General features: G+C 25.6%; 4 protein-coding genes across 5 annotated transcripts; 2 read left to right on the top strand and 2 right to left on the bottom strand.

The window, feature by feature from the left end:
• Positions 1 to 734: 734 nt before the first annotated feature.
• On the bottom strand, positions 735 to 3,592 carry LOC145963022 (venom serine protease 34-like). 2 transcript variants are annotated; one of them, XM_083084600.1, is made up of 8 exons: positions 3,568 to 3,592; positions 2,894 to 3,163; positions 2,450 to 2,659; positions 2,083 to 2,281; positions 1,659 to 1,853; positions 1,443 to 1,594; positions 1,172 to 1,328; positions 735 to 1,024 (listed from the first exon to the last, which is right to left on the bottom strand). In XM_083084600.1, exons 2-8 carry the CDS (start codon positions 3,071 to 3,073, stop codon positions 999 to 1,001), a joined length of 1,119 nt encoding a protein of 372 aa, XP_082940726.1. In that variant the 5' UTR covers positions 3,074 to 3,163; positions 3,568 to 3,592; the 3' UTR covers positions 735 to 998. The 2 variants fall into 2 exon arrangements, with proteins under 2 accessions (XP_082940726.1, XP_082940725.1); XM_083084599.1 differs by having other exon boundaries at positions 2,894 to 3,108; positions 3,568 to 3,587.
• Positions 3,593 to 5,988: 2,396 nt separating this feature from the next.
• Positions 5,989 to 7,098, bottom strand: LOC145963023 (uncharacterized). Its single transcript, XM_083084601.1, has 2 exons — positions 6,895 to 7,098; positions 5,989 to 6,407 (listed from the first exon to the last, which is right to left on the bottom strand). Exons 1-2 carry the CDS (start codon positions 7,042 to 7,044, stop codon positions 6,333 to 6,335), a joined length of 225 nt encoding a protein of 74 aa, XP_082940727.1. The 5' UTR covers positions 7,045 to 7,098; the 3' UTR covers positions 5,989 to 6,332.
• A 320-nt stretch (positions 7,099 to 7,418) lies between these two features.
• On the top strand, positions 7,419 to 16,410 carry LOC145962886 (uncharacterized). Its single transcript, XM_083084351.1, has 3 exons — positions 7,419 to 7,803; positions 10,496 to 12,584; positions 15,036 to 16,410. The coding sequence occupies exons 1-3, from the start codon at positions 7,801 to 7,803 to the stop codon at positions 15,374 to 15,376; spliced, it is 2,433 nt and encodes an 810-aa protein (XP_082940477.1). The 5' UTR covers positions 7,419 to 7,800; the 3' UTR covers positions 15,377 to 16,410.
• An 89-nt stretch (positions 16,411 to 16,499) lies between these two features.
• Fs(1)n (female sterile (1) Nasrat) lies at positions 16,500 to 25,620 on the top strand. Its single transcript, XM_083084350.1, has 16 exons — positions 16,500 to 16,861; positions 17,224 to 17,716; positions 18,097 to 18,395; positions 18,463 to 18,767; positions 19,005 to 19,703; positions 19,878 to 20,126; positions 20,321 to 20,639; positions 20,910 to 21,746; positions 21,851 to 22,366; positions 22,527 to 22,738; positions 22,996 to 23,134; positions 23,312 to 23,589; positions 23,860 to 24,228; positions 24,421 to 24,771; positions 24,874 to 25,027; positions 25,136 to 25,620. Exons 1-16 carry the CDS (start codon positions 16,654 to 16,656, stop codon positions 25,363 to 25,365), a joined length of 5,658 nt encoding a protein of 1,885 aa, XP_082940476.1. The 5' UTR covers positions 16,500 to 16,653; the 3' UTR covers positions 25,366 to 25,620.
• Positions 25,621 to 25,843: the final 223 nt, after the last annotated feature.

Below are 25,843 nucleotides of genomic sequence, written 5' to 3'. Positions count from 1 at the left end.
TTCTTAAGCTAATCATGAGTCTAATTTTTTCATGCAAGAAAAGATATATTATTACGCGACTCCAGCGATGATTTCCGTTTTATTAAGGAGATTCTTGATCAACAAAATGGACATTTTGTGGAAAGCTTAGGTCTTGAGTTTTGCAACTGCAACGTGCTATGGTAGCTACGATTATTGCAATATTTCTCTGTGTTTCTAATTATTATTAAAATTATTATGTGCTTTTCAAAGAATATTATTATTTTGTGCGAATGCCATGACGTATTACGAAGGCATATTACGAAATTAATCGAGATTGATTCATGCAGGTGCAATATTTAAGATCATATTAAGATCAAGATCACTGGGATTCAGTAATCAAAGATATTTACTGCACTCAATAACTGCATCATGTTTTGTTGTGTGTGTAGTTTTAAATAACTTTTGAACGGTTAGTGAATTTAAATAAAATTTAGCATAAATGTTAAAATTAATAAATTCGTTAAAATTAATAAATGGAAAATTTGATTTGGTTAGCAATGTTTTATCTTTATTAAATTTATTAACTAGTGCTGCAATGCACAATTTTTCATAAGAATTAATTATTTTAAAAGTTATAATCAATTTTGATTAGTGTAAAAGTTAAATAACTTTAATCAGATTGGGAAATTATGCTTAAATTTTGAGCAAATAATTATTATGAGAAATAATAAAATAAAATATGAAATTTTTATATTTTTTAATGTGTTTAAATATGTAACTAATATACAATTTTAATTCAAATCTGATACTTTAATTGCGTATGGCGATAAATATATAATTAAATATCTCTACTAAATAATATTTAATTATACATTATACAATATCTTTGCTAATTAAATGATATTTAATGCACACATTATTAATATTTATAAATACATTTCAAAATACATAATTTGCAAAAATTGATAACATGCAGAAAGTATGTAACATACATCCATAATTCTACAAATTAATCCTTCTCTTTAATCATGCAAAACTTATTCTACCTTGCAATATTGTACATCTAAAATAAAATATAATATAATAATAATAAAAGAATAAAATAATAATAAAATAATAATAAAAGAATAATAAATATATTACACCGATTTTTTTTGTAGTAACAAAATTATTGTATTATTCTAATTTCTTTTTTACTGCCAATTCTTACCAGGTGTTACAGACATTATCCAATCAATGAAGGCTCCTGTACGTGTTGCAACAGCAGGTTCGTCTGAACCACAACCAATACCAGTAGATACTATACCAACTAATACAAGATTATGTGTGGTAGGATTTTGCCATAAGACAGGCCCGCCACTGTCCATCTACAAAAAAAAAGAAGGAATTGTATCTTTGAAATGACTTGTTTTACTATGTTTTTTGAATAATACAGTTTTGCACTCTTATGTTATAACTATTAATAAAAATTATTTCTTCACCTGACAAGAATCCTTTCCAGGACTATAAGTACATATATTGTTATTGGTTAATTCAGGATAATAATATTCGCATTTTGTAGGACTTATTACATTTAATTTTACTTTTTGTAGCGTAGTTGATTTTGCGCCGGCAAATTCTAGCAAACCCCAGCCTGACAATTATATGGAATTAGATTGTATAATCAATAACTATGAAAATAATTAGAGAATACTAACCCAACACATCTACAATAGCACCTACGAACGTGTCTTGTTCATGTTGAAATGGTAAGCAGACTGGACCAACCTCAGCACTATATTTTAGGGCACCAATAATTTTACAAACAGCTATATCATTGTTAATTTCGTTGTAATAAGGATGCATTATGCACTTATTCACACGGAACACCTTAGTTGCTTTAGTCTCATTACCTAGTCACAAAATGATATAGTTCAAGATTATGCTATTCAGTGCTATTTCAGTGTTAAAATCCAGAATATTCTCGATGCATTCGGAAAAGCACTTCTTTGCTGCCTTGGTTTTCTTTAGAAATATCATACGAAATCAATTGATCAATCGGATATGAATACTATTGCAATCATAAAGATTTGCTTAAAATTCTTTTATAAGTATTAATTAAATATTTTAGTATAAAATTACCTGTGGTTACATCGTGTTCACCAACAACAACGCCAATCCTAGTGATATCTTTACCTTCAATACAATGAGCTGCTGTCAGTACATATTGTTGAGATATTATAGTACAACCACAATATATCACTTTCATAGTACTATCAATGAGTCCACACATCATAGGATATTCATTTATCCCAGTTTCCGTACCGCCTACTATTCTAGTCTAAATAATTTAAATTATGATTGATACTTTATTTTAAACGCTTATCAAATTAAAGTATAGTTTTAATAAATAGTTATATACTTGGCTATAGAATATAAAGTCAATTACAAATCAATAATTACTAACCAATTAGTAAATAATATTTTACGAAATATAAATTGTACTTACTACTTTTTTCCAACCACATTTGCAATTGTTTTCATCGAACGGGTTCTCTGCTTGAATTTGGCATAAAAATTGACCTCCTTGCGAAGAATAAGGTGAATTTAATTTTATAGTCGGATTTATCCCTTCAAGAACCAATGTACCGAAACCACAATATTTCTGTATATTTCCTCCAGCAAATTGGATAGAAAGACTATCTTGAATACAACCATTCTATAAAATAAAATAAAATAATAATTAATAAGATAATATAATAAGAATAGATAAAATAATGTATTAAATTCATTCTTTCCATTCTATACTGTAGCTACATAATATAGTAAAATACAATAAAATGATTTTTTTTCTTGGATTCTTTTCTGTTAAATTGTATTCTGCTTGAAGATTTCCAATTAATGCTAAAGTCTATGCATAAATCTTGAACAAAGTATTTATCTACAAACTTACAAGAAACGCTGGCATATCAACACTGCAATTTATTTTAGTAACATAACGACTTGTCATTTGCCATGTGCACTGATTTGCACCTTTATATTTATAGGGAAAACCAGGATTATACACGTAATATGTTTGCCCAGCTTCTAAATTTTGAAAATAGTCGCAGGCAGATTCAATCCCATTTAGCATCAAGAATGACAGCAGGAAGCCAAATAACACCTTGACTAATTGTAAGATAATTGGAATTGTTTTTTCATTACACTATATTTGAGCAATTTTCTGCATAAAAAATTTTATACGTCACTTAATATACAATACATATTTGAAGCTTATAACATTTTTTGACAAAATTTTATATTTTTCTCTATATATATTTGAATAAATTAGTATAATCTTATAATACTTTAAATTTTTATCACCTCGTGATAAAAATTTAAAGTATTATAAGATTATACCTCTTTAATAAGCAATAATAAGATATCCAAAAAAAAGATATATAAATACACTCCAATTTTTTAACAACACAATTATAAATATTTTATAAATAATGAAAGTTCGATATGTAAAAAATATATTATAGAGAGTATATTTAAAACGTATTAAGAATATATATTAAATATATAATAACGAATTGATATTATATTTCGAAATATGTATATTTTTATAGACACAGTTTGTAATACCTGCTTGCATGGTACATCTGTTAAGATATTCTGGCACTTTAAGAAGTTAACTTACTTCTGACAAGCAACCATGCATATCATAGAAATGTCTGCTTTCATTCCAAAGATAAAATACAGCAAAAACTGATAATATTTCATGTACCTTATCTTAATTAATTACAGTTTGCGAGCAGATTTACCGCAAAAAAAACGAATACTTTTAAAATGGCATTATTGTAATCTCAAATTTGATAAGATATGGACATTAAAAATAAGTACGTAAAGTATTTTAAATACTGTTAATGTTGTCAAAATTTAAAAAAATACATAAAACAATGTTTGTATAACATATGTCATTAAATTAGTGCTGTATTTACTGAAATTATATAGACATATCTTTTGGCGAAATTAAAATTAATTTTTTCTTAATAGAAGAATGTGATATAATTACAAATTTTTCATTATATATGAATTAAAAAAACTTAACAGAAAAATATAGATTTAAGACCTTGTTCTTTATTCAATCTGAAATAGACTTTAACTAAAGCTTAATATAAGATTTAATTATTAACATATTTTATGTTATATCACATTCTTTAACAAATATTATATTTTAGGAAATATAAAATTGCAATAAAATTGCAATAAAATAAAATAAAATTTTCTAAAACAAAAGTAAACTCTAATTTAATCTCTCAAAATTACAAATATTTACAAAATTAATTCTTTAATTTATAGAATAGCAATATTTTTCATAATAAGAATTTTATAATAGTATTTTCTTCTTCTTATAAAATAGAATTTATTTAATTAATATTGAAATGGAATGATTTTTGAAACACATTAAAAAGTCAATAATGACGTCTTATGACAATAATGATATCTTATCTTGCAGATGCGGCATAAAAGTAGAACACATGTTACTTTTTGCATATGATATAAATGATATAGTAAAGTAATAAATAAAAAATATTATTATATTTTTATTATAATATATATAAAGACAAATAAATTTAACAAGTATAAGAATACAAAAAAAGCAATAAATAAACAAATAAACCTATAAATTTAATGTTATTTTACAATATTATCTGTATAAACTCAACATATATTTATTTATTATAATTATAAGAACAATATAAATTAATTAGTTTTTCTATTGAATTTGTAACTCTTTTATTACATATTCTATGAAATTATAAAAAATACACATCAAATATATATAAAAAAAACAGTAAGTTTAAAAGGTTTAAAAAAATAAAATACTGAAAAAATCACTTGTGCAAAAATAAATATGAGATTAAGCCAATTAATCAAATAATTGATTGTATACTTGATTTATAAACAAAGTGCTATTTTTAGACATTTATTAGTTCATATAGTATATTTAATAAATGATGTACAATTTGAAAGAAAACTTCTTGTTGCATAAAACAGATATAAGATTAAAAGTAAAATAAAACTTGGCATAACAATATTTTATATACAATATATATAATTTTTATTTTACATAATCATACATTATACATTATTAGATACAATAATTTTAATGTTAAAATATAATGTTAGTTTACAACATCAAAAGTTTTATAATTTAATGCAATATAATTGATATTTTTGCGCGTATTTCCTATGCAATACTATATCCGATTTTTTTTCTAAATATCTGGCAAACATTCCTGAAATATGAGATATCAATTCTACACAGAAACACTACATAGAATTGAATATTTTGCATTTAAAGTACAAATAATTCATAGAAGAAATAAATAATTTTATTTTCTACGTGACTTATGAATTCTTTCTTTAATATGAACATAAATATTTTATGCCGTACCATATCATACTTTATTTTCAATAATTTCGAATATCCTGTACATATATATTTAATATTACCAGATAATATTAGAGTATAGGTTTTATTTTAAATCTTAAAATAAAATTGCATAAAGTTACATGATAAAGTTTAAAATTTTCTGGATTATGTTTATAATATTATCATGATTTTTGTATAAAATTGACATCATGATGCTTCAAAATATAATACATAATTAAAATTTTAATTACTTACAAAAAGGACGTCTTAAATTAAGATCGGAATTCTAAATATCCAAAACGGATTCTAGGCTTCCTGGAAATAACAAAAACGATTTTCAATTTTGTCGAAAAGCTTAAAATTTCGTTTATGAATATTTAAAATTCGAATCTCAGGTTCAGAGAAACGTTTTTCTTGTTAATAATACTCACTCAGTTGCATATATATATATATATATATATATATATATATATATATATATATATATATATATAGAGAGAGAGAGAGAGAGAGAGAGAGAGAGAGAGAGAGGGAGGGAGGGAGGGAAGGAGGGAGGGAGAAAGAGAACTTATCTCATATTCACATTACTTTTCAATAAAAATTATGATAATTAAAATAATATCAAAAAATCTTAAGTAAAATTTATTTTTATATAAATATTAATAATTATCAATCTTTATAAAATATTGTTACGATTTATAACATATAAATAATGATTTATATATTATACTAAAATATAATATATTAAGATTTACAATTTGCAGAGAGATTTTACATAATATTGATATTTTTTAATAAAGTATTTTATTTTATTTTAATAACAGTAGAGTGATTATACATATTGTATTATACATAATTTCGATACGAAAGTTATTATTTCGTGCAATTCCTCACAACATCAAATGATATATCATCATATCATTACACTTGCATTAGTTATTTGCTGATTGTGTTGTATTATTAATTACTATTAGTATTCCTCCCAGTACATAAGACGAAGCCATTTATAGCAAACTTCCCACATCCACTCTAAACAGACTGTATTCTGAAAAAAATATACAAGAAAATAATTAATATTTAATTCCTACCTTTTTGATATACATTCTTATATTTCGCGAATTGAAGAAAAATACTTTACGCACTATGATTTGTATAAAACATTCTTTTAAGAACTTTTATTTTTCAGATATTAAAAATTATATCCCATTTAGAGTATGGACATAATAAATAATTCTTGATTTTTTATTTTATATATTTTTTAAGAACTATTCTATAGAAAAATATGCATACATATTGTATGCATAGGTTTCATAAATACAACTATAGATTATATGACTATTTGGTTTTAAACAATTTTAAATAATTGCACAATTTTTATAAAAATATATATTTAATTTAATATTTATGTTAAAAAATTGTCAAAAATTGATAATTGATATCATTTTTAAAGTAAAAATATAAATATTAAAAGATACAAGTTCTATCATATACATATACACATATACATAAATATACACAACAATTTTTCATACCATGTAATTATCATGTTCTTTTATTTTTTCGGCTTCTTTAGTATATGTCTTCAGTTCTTCTTGATCAATAGCAGTTTGATTAATTTTTTGAGCCACACTAGAGATCATGACGATCGAAACAATTAGCAAAGTTAGATATAACACCTTCATTATTGCAAACTTATAAAGTATCCAAGGTTTAAAATGTACCTATCACATCTTCACGTGATACTCTAATTTATACTATAAAAATCGTGATCAAAGTGCTATAAATATTATCTACTCCAAGGAATTCTAAAGTTTATTAGAATTTTAAATAACTTTATTTGAATATTTTTTTTTAAGATTCAAGATACAAGTGTTTTATAATATTACTTTAGTAATAGCAAACAGTATCATTGATCATAAAATTTCTTAAAGGAAATAAATACGATATTTTATGTATTTAGATATTCACATATATCTATGATGTAAAACACGTTCCTACTATTTAAACTGTGCACAGTTAAAGTGTATAAAAAGAATTATTTTACTCAATTTAAGAGAAATAAAATGTCGGTCCATTATTTTTTTTAAATTTTAATCTCTAGATATTTATAATAAATTGTTCTTGTTTATTTGATGATACGAACGACATTATTATCATTAGACTCTATTAATAATTGTTACAATAATTAAAAGTGCCAGTGAATATAGTCTTTATGTACGACTTAAAAAATATTAGCATTAATCTCATAAATATTTTTCATGGATGCTCTCCCTTGCAATGTTTGATTTTAATAGCTCGCTCGGTCGGCAAAGTGAACAGGTTGACGCGCGGTTATACGTCAGGGCAGCTGAAGAAAATAAGATAGAGAGAGAGTTTGAAAGTAGGTCTTAGTCGTTCAGTCAGTTGTCGACTACGTGTCTGGACGATTGGTTAGCATAATGGTGAGTTTTCGAACATCGTGAAGTGAGTGATGCATTTTCTATTATTGGGAAAGCATGAAATATTTTCAATTTTCCTGCACGAATTTGACATTATTTTATAGATATTGGTTTAATATGTTTGTGCGATGGCATCGAAATCAAAGACTGTCAAAAGAGATTTATATTGTGACAAATTAAAATTGATAAATCAAAATAATTTAAAATTAAAATTGGAAAGACGATTTTTCAAACGTGAAGTGAAAATAAACTTTGTATCCACAATATTGTAACATGGCAAATGTTGTTTACTTGCGTTAAATGTGATAAAAAAACTCAAGAACATTTGAATATTTCAATGTTATGTGAATATAATTGTTACAGAATTATACTCTCTTATAAATAATTATTCTACTTGTATGTTAATCGCTACATATCGTTATATTTATTCGAGTTCTATTTGTCATATAAATCGTATTTTAATTATTACCAAATTATTAATACTAATATATATACATTTGTTAATAACAATAACATATGTACAATTATTAATAATAATATATGTACATTTTAATAATTAGCTCACAAGGTATTGTCATAAACATTATGTCAATGCTTATTTTTCAATTATGAATTTATTCTTCAAAAATTGGTTTATATCTTCATATTATATCTTTCAATGCTTTCTTAATTAATTGTATTTACTCTATTGCATTTTGCATATATATCAGTAAACATTATAATTTTTTGCAATGAAAACTAGTAAATATTTTTCAACATTGCATGACATCAGATTGTGAAAGTTGGCTCTTTCCGGTGACGTTTTTGCTGTACGCTCGTTAAGCAAATTTTTTATATACATGCATTCGTGATTATTTCTCAAGTATTTTCTGTGCAATTCAAAGCTGGAAAAAACCGCAAAATAAATATTTATTTCAATGTTTTATGATTGAAAATATTTATGATGGAAAAATCAATTATCATCAAGTTTACGAAGATCTTTTCTATTGCAAGAATTTTTGTTTTAGAATCATATTTTTTCGTTTCGAATTATGGACTGTAACAATTGTAATTTCCTGTTGCGATATCACAATACATCAACAAATTATAATTATGGCAAATAAATATTGTATTCATGCCTAATAATATAATAAAATACAAAAAATTTAATTGCCGAATTTATCGAATCATCGATTAGGTGGAAATTGATTTTATCGTGAAGAATTGATTGCGTTGGTCTCATAATGTATTATTTCTTCTTTTTCGTTACGTGAAATAAATATTTATATTGTTAATATTGTAAAATAATTGCTTGTTAGAAAAAAGCATACTGTATGATATAAGAGTAAATTTATTTTATTACATATTTGTTATTATATTATTATAATTTATATTTTAGTAAAAATATTATTATGCTTATATAAATTTAAAATTTACAAAAATATCTTTGATATAATTGCTTTGCATCTTCTTATATTCTTGAAAGAATGGATACAAAACAAGTTTAATAAGAAATGAAAAAAATATTGATACTTGTGAATTGCGATCTGAAAAATGTAGTTAATAAATATCATGTAATTTGATTTATAAGAATGTTTGATAATTCTCTACAAAACTTACAGCACGAACTATCTTGACTTTGATACATATATTGTAAAGGATTCATTCCTAAGTAATATGCGTTTCAAATTGACCAACGCGCTTTTATATAATTTTGGAAATATTTTACGTTAAAATTCATATTTTAAACTACGTTGAATATTTTAAAATTTTTGTAGATATATCTTATAACAAATTTGATTATTTTATAAATTTAACAAAATATAAACTATGTACGCATCATGAGTATTAAAGATGTTGAAATGAAAGGATATAGACTGTGAAAGTTAGTCAACTATGCTCTTTGACATCAGAGATCTAGTCAAGATTCATTTTGCAACTTTTGCTCATGAATATGAAAAATATAATTGACATATATCTTTGACTCGTTCTTCTTTGGTTCAATTGCGTAATCATAGCTTACGTATTATTAAGGCAATTCCATCTAGTAAATTAATATGTATGAGATGATTTCTCATATATCTAGGACATCTACGTAAATATATGCAAACATTTCTAAGAAAAGATATATTCAAATTAAATGAAAATTATTTTTATAATACTTTTGTAATTCGTATTAACATTATTCAATATTATGTTATAAATCTTATGCGTACATCAATTTTTAATTAATTTGCATTATATTTAACAAAGAATGTTAGAAGAAACTAACATTCTATATGTGCTTAATATATTGCAATTAATTATAAATCATATTTGGGCTCACAAGAAAAGGTTACTATTGTAAAATATATTTATATACACAATTTATATATAGGAAAATCAGAAATATTGCGGAGCTAGATACGTTATAAAATTAGATTATTGAATTAGCTGAAATTATATATATGTTTGAGTTTATAATGTAACTATACCGAAAAGCCAATTTTAACGTTATAAAATTATTTTATCGTTATAAAATTATAACTATATAGTTTAGAATATAATAATTAAATTATTGCATCCTAATGCAAATTATGTTAAAATACTAATATTTCTAAAACTTATTACAATCTTTCTGTTTGTGAATAATTTGTATAATAACTAGAAAATGTTGCATTTATTTTTCCAATATTTGTTGCATTGAAATTCGAATAATTGCTATTTTTTTTTTTAGATTGTGTTATTGTGCATGCTGATCGTCTTTGGTTTAAGTCATGGCGATGATCTTCCATCAAAAATTGAAGTTGAGAACTCGATCAATCGAACGATTAACGAAGTCGAGAGATTAATTCGTGAGAACTCGACTTTGCCGCATCTCACTAGGAATGAAATCGTCGAAATTCTTTTAAACATTACAACATCCAAAAACCTACAGACGCTTAAGAATAAAGAGACAATTGAGAAAGCAAGAAAGCTTTATGAAAGAGCGTTAATGGTAGTTTTACCATACAATGCAGAAGATGCGAAAGACAATATAAAAGATCTATATACCAAGCCACCGATAGTTCAAATAATTGCAGACTCTTCTTCTAAGGATTCGAAAGACTTTAATGTGTGGAAAAGCGAAAAATTACCATACAGCACACTCACACAGAAAATGCAACGTGATGAAGAACCTCTTGAAAATTTGGTAGTGACACATGCCTCGGAGAAAGAGAATCCATCCCTCAAAACGCAATATAAAAATCACAGAGAAACATATTCGGAAATGCGTAAAACGCCGTTAAAGGAGACACTGAATTTTGAATCGGCACCAATCAAATTTAGTTTTAATTTGGACAATCTACAAAAGCAACCAGCGATCAATGAAGCACCTTCAACTAGCACTAAGCGACCAGTGTTTCAAGGAGAATCTTCATCAACCAAAAATGAAGAAGTCTACATAATATACAGTACAAGTGCAACAACAATGCGACCAGTGGAGACGAGTTCTAAGAAGGAGAATATTTTGACGATTAATTTAAAAGAATCACAAACAACATCTCGTCCTTTGAAATACAACGAAAATGTTCTATCAGTTGATCAATGGCGTTATAACGCACCAACAAGTACTACGGAAAGTCCTACGACATCATTGAAGTCTTTAGATTCGCCTTTTAAGATATCATTAGGAGACGTTGTGGTGCCAACTGTAATTAGTAAAGTTGAGGACCCTCCAGAGATTACGAAGATACCACTCGAAAAAATACAAATGACGGATGCGGAGCCATCAACTTTTGTCTATATAACACCAACACCCTCTTCTCCTTCTTCTTCTTCCGAAAAATACAATTCTACTTATAATTTAAATTCTGGAGGTTTTCGTGATATTACAACAACAACAATGCGACCAGAAGTCATGGAATTGCTTGCTTCAATTGGACTTCGACCGGAAAATTCTACGAATGTGGAGGAAGTGTTTGAAAAAAATCAAGAAAGTCTGAAAAATAAATCTGTGATTTCCAATAGTAACGGCATTGTTTATCCAACGATTTCCGGCCTGACAGGCATTGTACCAGATTCGCCCTCGATAACCGCTCAAAATACTTTCGACAATCCTGTTCTAGAGATTGGAAAAGGAATGAATAATTTGACGCCAGATGTACAGTTACTCTTTCAGCGATTCGGTCTGCAGAAGTCTAATCTAATGACAACTACAACATCCACGCCCAGGCCAACCGTGAATACAAATTCTTATACAAATTTCAAACCTTTACCGACGTCTAAGGTAAAAAATGAAGATATGAAAGAATTTTTGGCACAGTTCGGTCTTGGCATCAGTGATAATAGGCAGAAGAAAGCTATGCCGGTATCGACAGAACGGCCATCGTTGATCGAGGTTGTTCCAGATAACATGAGGCAAATTTTAGAGAATATAGGTCTCATAGGTTCTCGCAAGACATCGAAAATAGTACCGAAAATGAAGGAGAGAGAGAAGGATGTAGAACCAAAAAACACAACCAAGTTCCACATATTTAAACCTCATGAGGTCCAAGTGAAGGACGAAAGACAGAAGATGAAAATCAACGAATTATTGGACATTATCAACAAATTAGTTCAAGAGGGAAAGACAAATACGGAGGATGTGCAAAGGGTAGCCGACGACCTGCTCATAAACATGAAAACCCTAAAGGATGGTCCAAATCCGTTAGATGTAGAAGACATTATTAGAATCTATAACGAAGACATAAAGAATGAAGTGAAAAGACAAAATCCGGAAGAAACTGTTGAGACAACCACTATTGGCGATGAAGATCTCGCGAAGAACACAACAACAACTACCGGTATAAAAAGATTTATGATATCCATTTTGGGCACTTCGGAATCTTGGATTAGACGAATTAATCAGAGTTTCACAAGGATCGGGCGCATGCTAATTAATATAAGGGATATGTTTAGACGACCTTTCGATTAAATAGACTTATTCTGAAAGGTTGCTATCTACATATTTTGCTACATTTCTCTCCGCATGATCTTCTTTGGCTACAACTTCTTCCCTTTCTACTTCAATATTTTCGCTTTATATCTTATTTATATTTGCTTAAATCTAACTTTATATTTCAAGAAAAAATTTGCGGATTGATAACAGAGATATCAATAATATCAAAATGATATAAATTAATTAATAGTTAATTAATATTGATACTAATATATTTTTACATAATTTGGATGCCATAGAAGATATGAAGTGGATAATGTTATGTACTTAAATTATTATTAGCTGTACAATAATCATAGTGATTTGTATGGCTTATTTCATTATTTATATATATATTTCAAATTGCAATCGTAATGACGCAATAGATATTCTTGATAATATAACATATACTTTTAAGAGACAAAATTTAACCATATAAAGAAAGTTGTAGATTAATTTGAACAATTTCAAATGAATTTTTAACGCTGCTTTACTTACATTGATTAATAGTAAAACTTATTCAAATAATTGAAATCTAATTGAGAAAAATCTGATGTCCTTATAATAAAATAATAAGGACAAAATAAATTGCTACCGTGATGTAACGTTCGATAAATTTCGATTTGTATTGGCATGCAATTTATCTCTGCAATCCTTACAAGTTTTTTGCACGCTGACTCTTTCTTATGCGCATATATGTATATTACTGTCAGCTAAGAATATGACTTTTAGCCTACATTTTCTTGCCCTCAAAGCACACAGAGAAAAATATCATTCTACTGCCAAGAAAAGCGATTACTCAGTTTATTTTTCTTTTTTTAAATAATAATTTTCTTCAACAAAGAATATATTCTTAATAATAGTCTTAAAATATACTCATCACAAGTGTTAGAAAATCTCATTATCATGTACTCAGAAGAAGAATTTATTTTCTCTTCAAGAATATTGTAAAGTTATATCAAAGAAAAATCAAATTTACTTTATGTAGTAAGCAAACCAAATTTTTGTTTAAATTTAATATTCTTGACTAAAATACTGCACTTACTAAAATTCAGAATATATTCAATTAAATTTAATGCTTGTGGTGAACTTGTGATATATTTGCGGATATACAAACTTATGATATACTTAAAATAAATAATATTTACTTGAATACAGTATACATTTTTCTCTGTGCAATGTATTATAAATGTTGTTATGCAAATGTTGTTATTGCACGTGCTAGATTATACACGAATTGGTTCATAACTCGAACACAATCTTATCGTCATCAGTATTATTCATGATCAATTAAATAAAAGCTTTAATTTTCTTTACTCTTGACATACATACATACATGTGCAATTTTTTTTAGAATTTTTTTGATGCAATAAATTAAACTGTAAAGAAACCATACAGTAGAGAGTTCTCATATTTCACATTAGAAATCAAAAGTCTGCTTTTTTGAAATCTTAAATTATTTGCTTATAATTTTTATTTACTTTATAATTATAATACATTTTTTTAGTTCTTGAATTTAAGATTTTACTCAAAAAAATAATATTATATATTTAACATTAAGATATACACCTATAAAATATTATTTTAAAAGCATAGAAATAATAGAGAGATTTATATATACCTATAAAGTATTAATTTAAAAGCATAGAAATAATAGAGAGATTTACAGGAATGTATATGATTTAGTTATCAGAGCACATTAACTTTATTTTATGAGTTATTTTATGCAAAATTTCCATAAAATTTTCTTTTAATATGTACATCATAATGCGTATAAAATATTTTTTACAAGAAAGAAAAGAAATTCATTTAGACTCTTTTAGAAACTAATTGTGTATAATCTCAATTGAAAAAATCTACTTTAATAATTGATATTAAATCTGTTTTGAAAGATTAATATTATTATTTTTAACAATTGTTTAATAATTTTAATTTGTGAATTTCTGTTTATAATATATATAAATATGGATACTCTCTTATGTATGTATTTGTGTAAAGAAGTTTTGAGAATGATTTTTTATTAGCAATGTTTGCTGCAAATATGATGTTCCTTATTAATATTTTATGCTCTCAGCATCATCAATTTATTTTTCAAATTATGCTTGCATACTTTATGATTTATTATTATTGTGTATACTTTATTATTTTGTATGCTTCAGATTTATATTTGCGGTCGCAAAATTTATTACAATTTTTAGTAATGCTTTTAATTGATCTTTATATATTCATTATTAAGCATGCCAAAATCACTTGCAAAATAAAATGCGCAAAATATCAAACACTTTATCAACAACTTTATCACGGATCTTGTCGGCAGAATCTATAAATGTTTCCTCGACGATCCCAACAACAATGCCCACGACGATTGAATCAGATTCAGCAAAGAATGGCTCAATTCTTCTTACGGATATATTATCACCCGTTCCAATGCCATCGACATCCACAAGTGCAAATCTTGCAGCACTAGAGGAATCCTTTGGTGGTACCACTCGTGCACCAGATCCTGTTTTACCAACTAAGCGAAGGAGCGGTCTCTATTTTCTCGTGGACTGGAATACCTTTCTCGAAGTTGGCGACGAGGACAGCGAAAAAGTGAACCTAAGATTTCAACCGAAAGTTGGCGACAGAACAAGATTTCTACCAATCAGTGTTCCATAATTTATGAAGAACAATTTTATTATGTAATATTTTTTCCAATGTAAATGTTACTTTAATCCTTAGATTCTTATATCTGTATTCATAATTTAGAGGCTTAAATGTCTAATATATGTATATATATTTGTTTCATTTTTTGTTATATAATATTCGATACTGAATACAATTTTTCAATACTCTTCAATATTTAATATATTGTAAAAAAAATTAAATTTATATTTTTTATATTGCTTTAATGATGTTTCATTATAAAAATTATATCTTTTGTTGACAATTTTTTTAATCTTGTTTTACAATTCGATGTGTATCTGATTTAATTACAAATAAATTGATTGAAACATCATATAACAATGTATGATACGATTGTTGGAGAAACCAGAAGAATTTTGAAAAATTATTTATAGCATCTATACACAAGAATTTATCTATTCTACTTAAACTCTTTGTATATATAACAAATATAAAAGATATAGAAAAAATGGTAAATTATACAATAAACGTTTAGTTTAATTGTTAAATGCATTCAAGTTATTAATATCAACAGTTCTTATAAAATATAATAAATAAAAAATATGTAGAGAGAATAACGAAAGCGCGTAATAAATGAAATTAAAAAATATAATTTAAAAATAATTAAATAATTAATTGAAAAGAACCTTATGCTTATGAAAAACATATATATAATCTTCTTATATTGAGTATGTACAAGATATGGTAATATCTTGCGCAGCAACTACTGCGAACCCTGTATTTATGTATAAAAAAATAGATTATTTATGTATAATGTATATATAACCCACTATGCTAAGAATATTTTAGATTATCGGATTTCAATATATATATATATATATAAAACGCGCGTAGCATGCGTAGATCAATAGTGTTTATAATAGACTTATGTGACTGATAGATTGATTGTTATATCACAATTGCATTCAGCATAAAAAAATTACTTATATTAAATTAATTATAGAAAATAACTAATCTCTTGTATGTTCTTCAATTTTTTATTAAACTATATTATTAATAAAATTATATTTTATGAGAGAGAATGTATAATTATTAATAAAATATAGTACAGACACAAGCTGGGAAATATCTTGTTAATAATATCTTATTTAATTTTGAAATAAAACGTTTAGGTAAATTTGAAGAATGTGTTGGATTTTAGATGTCAACACTTGGCTCAATGAATAATCAAAATATTATGAGTCGTATGAGGATATTTACGAGATATTAAACGTGAGAATCTCACAGTCAAGTCTCAGTACACATCCAGAATGTTACAGAGTAAAGATCTTGTCGTATATTTCCTCTTTCTATCTATTTTCGTGAATAATGCAAAATGCCAGGATATCGAAGAAATGTCTAAGACATTGGATAAAATACTCGGTAATACTAGATCATTTCGACGACCACGGAATCACGAAGACACATCGTCAATTTGGCAGGAATATGAATTTGGCACTGGGGCTGGAAATCGAGAAGGTAATTGTTATCAAATGTATTATTAAATTAGTATTAACAAGTATAAGTGTATATATATATATTAATATAAAATTAATTAAATATGATTAAATCATATGTCAATTATAAAGAAAATAAAATAAATTATAAAGAGGTAAAGGAGGCATATCAATTATTTTATTTTTATACTAATATACATTTTTTTTCCATAACATAAAAAAATTAAATAATTGAGATCATCTAACATAATTATATATATTTAGTAATTTAATCTTTTTTATAGAACATCTGTAATATTGTGTTTATTGTTTTATTATACAAATAAAAGTGTAATTTTTCTCACGCCAGCTATTTATAATTTAAAAGAATGTGTTTATTTTCAGAAATTATTGTGACAAATATTTCATTGCATAAATTCAATATGCCCGATAACATTAATTGGCAAGTTTTGCAAGCGGAAACTACTTACTTTATTCGTGCTGAGAATTCAACATTGTTTATCTATGAAATTGAGTTTGATGACTTGTCAGTTGAATATATTATGAATATAATAACTTACGGACATATATTACAATTTAAAGTTCTTAATTTAAATACCGAAGAATCATCTGATGAGAGTCATATCAATTTAATGATAGTTCTACTGGTTGAATTTGAACAAAGCTATTATTTGTATTGGTATAAAATCTTTGGAAATACGTATACATTGTATTCGACATGGCCTATACAAAAACAAATTCAAGACATGGAATTTGTCCGAGAAGAAGATCAGTATGAATTATTGCTACTCGACAATGATGTATATCTCGAAGGACAATCAATGATCGATATTTACGGTTTTAATATTGATTATAATAGTCATCGCATCAATATGTGGTAATTACATAATTTTATATATATACATATATATATATATATATATATATATATATATATAATTTATAACAAAAATTTATAGCAGAAAATAAAAAGAATTGTGTTTTAAATAATTTACTAAATAAAATTACTAAATATTAACTAAATATTGAATACACTTTTATGCCTATAGATTTTAATACTTTCTTTATTAGAATATTTTTATACAAAAATTTTAAAAAAGAACACACTTTTTATTTATTTCAAAAAATTTAAAATTATTTCTTATTTATATACATACAAATGTTTTATGCACATGCTGAAATTATATTTCTCAATGTGCAAAATGATATAACACAAATATAGAATATTTTCTATATAAGCAAACTTATATTGCACAGGCTTTGTCGGCGGTTATTTGTTCCAAGAATATTTGATATTCAAATCTGCTCGATTTATGGACGCTCCGTGTTGGGCTTCCAAGGAATTGATAACATTGTTTTATACAAATCGAAAAATGACCATGACTTATGCCAGTTTGAAAAGTTTGATACTATTAAATCTAATAATCTTACAAATTTTGTCTGTTTCGAGAGTGGTTATATCGAATATTTGGCAAATGGTGGAAAGAAAGCACATTTACTTCGCTTTTCTGAAAACGAGTTTCAAAATAACGTTGAAACGGATCTGCATTTCAATGGTAACCCAATGATAATTTGCAATTAAAATGTAACTTTTTTTTTAAACGAATAGTATTTATTTCACAGACACTACTGAGATTTTTTGGATCACCACTATGCCACTGGACACATATCGAGATGAGTCATTATTATTGGTTCAGTTTAAAAATTTATCAGTAATAGCTTTGGCTTGGCAAGGATCAATGTTTAAGACAGTAGTTTTACCTAATCAAATTTTAAATAATTTTGATCTGTCAAAAATCATCATTATTCCAAAAATTGGATTCATTCATGCAAACGTATTCGTACGTATAGAAGTAGCATTGAACGAATTAGGGCATCCTGTTCATAACGAAACGGAAAGCATGTTAAAGACGCAAGCTTTGTTGGAGGTACTTATGTTTGCATAATTTGTTTTTCTTATAATATTTTATATAATTATGCATTATAATTATATATTTTGTACATAATTATATAAATATATGGTTCAAACAACTTAGAATACAATAAAATGTATGCATAAATATATACAATAAACATATTATTTTATGTTTATTTATGTTTTAAAAATAATTTTTAAATTGAGAAATTTTATAATTTTATACTTGTTTAAAATAAAATGTTTTCAGGAGGTTTTTCGAAAACAGGAAGTTGTCTTTGACGAAACTCAAACACGTTTGAATCAAAGTTACTTTAAAAATTCTATATCAGGATTTTGGAATTTTTCGAAAGTGGATGCGTCAAATGCTACAATCGAAAGCAATGTAAATTATGGCGCTGTCAAAGTTGGTTTAGTCGATTTAAAAATGGAAGATATGTTGATAAATATAACATCAAGTTTAAAGAAACTAGAAGAATTTGAAACGAAGCTTAATCAAATATTATCGGATTTGGAAAATATAACTAATTTGAGGAGAATTAACTTATCGTCGGATATTGAATTAACTGGAGATTTTCTAGTGACTGGAACTCTGCATACGAAAAATATAACTGCTGTTTTTATAAATAATGCGTCAACTTCGATTGCAGCAAATAATATTATAAATTACGCTTCTAATATCATTATCGATGGCCAAAAACCTTTTCTCTCTATTGACACTGATAACTTGACGGTTTTTTCCTTGAATGGCATCCCGTTGGAAGATATTGTTTTCGATACGTCAATCAAAAATTATAATAACATTGATTTTTCGCAGTTTAATCGATTAAAAATTAATGGACATTTAAACTTTTCTCAAATAAATGATGTTAAATGGAAGAATCTAATGCAAAGTATAGTATGGAAAGATAAATCAAGAATTATTCCAGGAGAGACAGTCGTGGAAGCGGTAAGACAATATAATTATAAAGAATCATAAAATTTTAGAAAAGGAGACCTACCTAACACATTAATAATCTTGATTTATGTTGTCAAAATCGCTGTTCATTTTATGATTTACTAAACGTATATTAAAATCGAAGTTTTATAACTTTTTCTTTGATAAAAGATAATTTTTTTCCAGCTTATCGCCGATGAGGCTAATATAAAAAATTTGAATGATTTACGATACCCAGAAGATTATGTTTTAATTAATAATAGAGATCCCATCAACATTACGGGTGAAAAATACTTTGTCAATCTGTCTACAACAGATTTGTTGGGTATCAATACAATAAATAAAATAAATATTGACGATTTCATTATTCTTAGCAGACACGAAATTATTAATAATGAAATTACTTTTGAGAATTTGGAAGTTGGGACTTTTCAGGTACGATCACATAAATAATAATATACTACATAATATACTCACAAATAATAATATAATATAATATATTATTAATATATATAATAATATAAATAATAATATACTCACATAATAATATACTATATTATACGTCTAAGGGTACAATTCGATAAATGTATTTCACAATTATGTAAAAAGACATTATGTCACAATTTTAGATCGATGGCAATGTGACGGGTATTAATATAAGCAATATAGAGGGGTTAATCAATGAAACCAATAGGCTTTCATCAGATATTATTTTTGAAAATCTGACTGTTATGGGAAACATTATACTTCAAGATTCAATTAATGCTAAAATGTGGTCAGATTTTGATGATCTTTTGTTGAAAACTGATGGAAATGCGTTAATTACTGGGAATAAAAAATTCTTGAATGGCATTCATGTAAATTCTAACGTAACAATTACATCCGGACAAATTAATAATCACTTATTCACAGAATTTGTAACGCTAAATACTGATCAACAGTTTCCTTGTAAGTATTAATTAAAGTAAAATAAAGATTATTTATAATTATTAATTGCATGCGCATAAAAATTATTAAAAACATTTTAAATGTTTTATTTTTGTAACAGTAAAATTATAAAATATAAAGACCTTATAATATTACTTATAATATATAAACGAAATGTATTCTGTTTTTCTTCCTCTTTTATCGAAGAAAAAATAATTAAAAAAATACTTGTTTTTATTTACATTACACTCTACAATATTATTTTTATAATAAATTATTTTACTATTTTAGATTTGAGAAAAATATCGGCAAATGTCATGTTTGACAATGTAACTTTTGGCATGATGAAGAAGTTAGAAAATTATATAACCCGTGAGCAAAATGTTGCTTCTGCTTGTCTAAACAAAGTATTATTCTTTATTAAATCATGTATCACTGATAACTTGTCTTTTAATACTCTGAAGCATAATATCACGCAAACTACTTTCTTTGACAAATTAAATCAAACTTTCCAAAAACTGAATTTCGAAAATTTAACACTCTCAACATTAATAGCCGATGAAGTCTTGCCGAACATGATCAATTCTATCAATTACATTGATTCGACTAAACGCATCTTAACAATCTCTACGCAGCAGAATTTGACAGGCACTTTAATAATTGACAATTTAGAAACCGATGTCTTGAACGCGGAAATCATTAATGGAATGTCATTAAATAAATTAAATCGATTATTAGAACAAGCAAAAACATTTTACGATGACATTTTCAACGGAAATACGTCGATAAAATCACTTCGAGTGACAGGAATGTTAACAGCATCTTTAATTAATGAGAACGACATCGTTGACGTTTACAAAAGAGATCGCATGGGGACTGTAATTTTCAATGAAAACACATCGATTAAAGACCTAACAGTGATTGGTTTCGTGAATGGTTTAAATCTGTCTGAATTTGTTATTGACGCTGTACAGAAAACCGACAGAAATATTACATTTGCAGGCTACAAAACATTCGAAAATGTTACATGCGAGTTTTTGAATATACAGTTTATAAATGGACACTTCGTCGAGAATATCTTAGATCCTAATAAAATGCAGATACTGAAAGGACCAGTTGTTATAAATGGTATATTGCAGCACAAAAATATTTAAATATTTCTTTGTTTCTCTGTTTTTAGTTTATACAATTTTATTCTCAAACATAATTATATAAATAGTTAATTTTTTTAGGCTGGGTCGACGTTTTAAGAAATTTCAACACAACTGGCAAGATTGGAAATGTACCTTTACCTGATTTCACAAATAGATTTAAATCACTTGGAAATAATTCCTATGCTCTTCGCGGTAATTTTTATTTCAATGAAACCACTTCCATAACAAGACTGAATATAAGTGGATCAATTCAAAGATCAATGTTTAATAACTTTTTGGAGACAGTTATCTTTAAAAATGATATGAATATTACACTATCTGGATTCAAAGTATTTAAAAGTCCAATTACTTTCAACAGTACATTCATCATTGATGACAGTTTAAATAATTTAGATTTGAATACATTTCATAAAAATGCTGTTTATATTGATAAACCTTTCTCGATTGATATTAAAATTATATTTAAAGAGGATGTTTACATACGAAAAGCTCTCGTAGTAAAAACAGAATTACAATCAAATACCATCATGAAAGTCGATATGCAAGATTTACAGGAGAATGTTATTGCTCTTAACAAACTTAATTATTTTTCAGGTAATTACGTGTTTATATATATTATATTATGTATTTATGTGTAATAAAAAATTACATGTAAATATAAATATATAACAATTGAAAGTTTTTTAACGATTTGTTAAATAAATAGAAATATCATCGAGCAATTTTTTTATATAATAAAATATTTATATTTTAGAAAGGATTACACTCGATAATGTGACTTTCAAAGCAAATTTAAAAGTTGAACAAGTCAATGACTTAAAAATGAATATGTTGATTCCATTGCATACGAAACAGTCCATCATGGTCGATAGACTTCAATGTATTAATGCCACCGTTAAAAACATACAAATATCAGGACATATTAATACCTACTATTTAGAAGATATTTATGAAAACACTTTTTTGGTATAAACATCAAAATAAAATAACAATTTTATCATTTCAGACTTAGATTAAAATATGTGAAAATATTTGAATAAATTAACATGTGTACAATTTATATTCACTTTAATCATGTATTATATTTTATAATTGTATTAAAAATTGTATTATTTTACGATTATCTATTTTATTTTTTCAAGTACACAATTTATATTTATATTAAAATCTTAATATTATATAATAAAAGATTAAAAATAATAAAATTAATAATTTTTTTACAGATATACAGCAATCAAAATATTTCGGGACATATAAGGATTCGGGGAAATGTTTATGCATATCATGACTTTAATGCACACCTCATCAATAGATTTAATCCTAAACGAATTGTTTCTTTAATTACCAATGACACTTTAACTGGTAAGAAATTGACAAATATATATCCAGGAACATCCTCAATCTCCCTTTTTTCATATTCGCACACCCACACTTTTCCTGTTTTCTCTCTTTCATATTTTACGTCATTCAAAATTTCGTCCAGAGAAAACTTATACGATGGCAATTAATATAAATAATACATTTGCTTAATTTTTTTAGGAAATTTTATGTTTAAAACTCCAGTTATCCTTAATAAAAGTCTGAGAATTTTGGGTCTTCTGAACGGAATAAATCCAATTAATTGGCAAGGCATTGCAATTAAAACAACAGATAAGGCAAAACAGATTATATCTAGGAAGTGGAAAATATATGGAAATATCCATTTCGAAAAAAATATTGACGGAAGTGAGTTTTTGAATGGAGTTAATGTCACGGAAATATTAATTGCTTCGTCACAGGAACATATTCAACTAGATCATATTATTGATGAAACATATGTAAGAAAATTATATATATTTTATACACATATTCATAAGATTATTAATTAAAATTAGATTATAAAGACATTTAGTGAAATAACATTTTTGACAGTAAATGCGTTTTTATACGATAACACTCAAAAACAAATTAATAAATACTTCTTTTTTTAATTACTAACATTTATTTTTTACTATATAAACTCTTTTTACATTGAAACCAACACATGTCCCATCAAAATTTAATTTTATGTTTTATTCACGCTCTTAACATAATTTTATTTTGTACAGATGGATCTAAATAACGTGTGTGCATTGCATTTAGACATGCTTAAATGCAATGCCATAAATCAGATATACAAATTCAATACTTTTGATTACTTAAAAATTCAGGAATTCGAAGGAGATATTCATGATATCCGTACTATTGAATTAGATGATTTCGATTATATATTAGTAAATTATGATACCTGCCATATGAAACTTATACTGTATACTCATGCTGATTTTCAAGTGGTCGACGAAGTATCCGATGTTGGATTAATTAATGAATGGATCTTTTTTAAATTAAATCGCCCTTTATACTTGCTTACCATCGCAAAACACACCTGCGGTAGAAGCTTCAATAATATATGGAAATTGGAAAATAATAGATTACAGGTGAGTTTATTGCAATATGTAAGAAATATATAAAAAGAAGTGATACATGCGCTTGATGTAATAACAAATATGTATATATATTATTTAAATAAGTTTTTCAACAAAATAAAAATGCTTATAAAATATAATATAATTTTTGCTTGGAATAAATTCAGCTTTTTTTAATTTCTTATTTTATCTTCGTTCTTACAGCATGTGTTGGAACTTGGTAATGTTAGCGATATTATGGATTTATATCAAGATATATTTGTAGCAATGACTCACGAAAATCTTGAAAGTACTCCAAACAAGATTCAATCAGATATATTAAAGAGTCTCATTTCATATAAGAATGAGAATGAAAAATTAAAATTAAATTCAAATACTGATCCAATTGTCTTCGTTAATCAATCATTAATTTACGAATTACAAGGAAAATCTTCAAATGACACACATCTAAAAAATTGTCTCGATTGTGACAGTACGTTAAATTTTAAAGTAGGTATTTATGAGACAGAAGAATTCTTTTATTATAACAAAGAAGTCAGCCAGAATTATATATTTGTAAGTAGAAAAAATTTTTTCTTTATTATGATATAAAATTAAATATTATTTTATGTATTAATATATTGTTTAAAATTTGATCATGTTTGTTTCATCATTTAGTTGTGCAAAAATGACATCTCGCAAACAAAGATCTTACAGATAATAAAAGCACGTCTGCCGAAATCATTTTTGATTCTGAATTTCGATGGACTTGTCGAAACATTGTTTATTTTCGCAGAAAATAATGATGCTATCCAGATTTATGAATATAGAGGTAAGTCTACATTGTAGAATTGAAAATGTAAGCAAGTTAAAGAAAGATATTTATTTAATTACATGTAAAATCATATAATTATAATGTTTTTTCGTAATTTTTTGCAAGGTATCGAAGGTTTCATGCATAAAAATGTTATCAAAATTAAAGTCGATAAGTTATATAACTTTAAAATAAGAAAGTACACTAATCTAGAGAAAAGACATTGTTTGGCTGTAATACACAAGAATCGATTAACCATCTTAGAAGCAAAAATGTATGGTGAAAAGTTGGATTTAAGCACTCCAGTTAAAAATGCCTGTTACACAAATACTAGTAAATTTAGAAATTGTGAATAAATATAAAGTTGCGCGCTATTGTTGTACAATGTATTAAAAATTTCAATTTTTAGAAATTGTTTTAGAATTTAATAAAAATTAGCATAGAAGATGCTATTAATATGCGCGATTAATATGAATATATAATTTAAATTAAATTGTTATTACAATTGCAAAATTATTATATCATGTATGTTATCAAATATTATATTTATAAAATTATTATGTAACATATTACAATATTATATGTATAATATATACATATGTATATTATAATGAGCTATTACTAAATATAAGTAATTATTCAATTTGTTAAAATTTTATTTATTAGTTTATTACTTATAATAACCTAATAAATATAATTTAATCCCGTTTAATTATATGAATAATATGCACATAAAATAGTAATAATTACACACAATATTTAAATAATAATTAATCTCATAAATCGTCCTTACATACACAGTTTGAACAATAGTTTCATATTTTAATATCTTTA

This window comes from Camponotus vicinus, unplaced genomic scaffold (genome assembly GCF_025532165.1).
Source record: "Camponotus vicinus isolate PSW18456_S1 unplaced genomic scaffold, iyCamVici1.0 SCAF_12, whole genome shotgun sequence".
NCBI lineage: Eukaryota > Metazoa > Arthropoda > Insecta > Hymenoptera > Formicidae > Camponotus > Camponotus vicinus.
The sequence above is the reverse complement of the archived record's forward strand: the minus strand, read 5'-3'. Positions and strand labels throughout refer to the sequence as shown.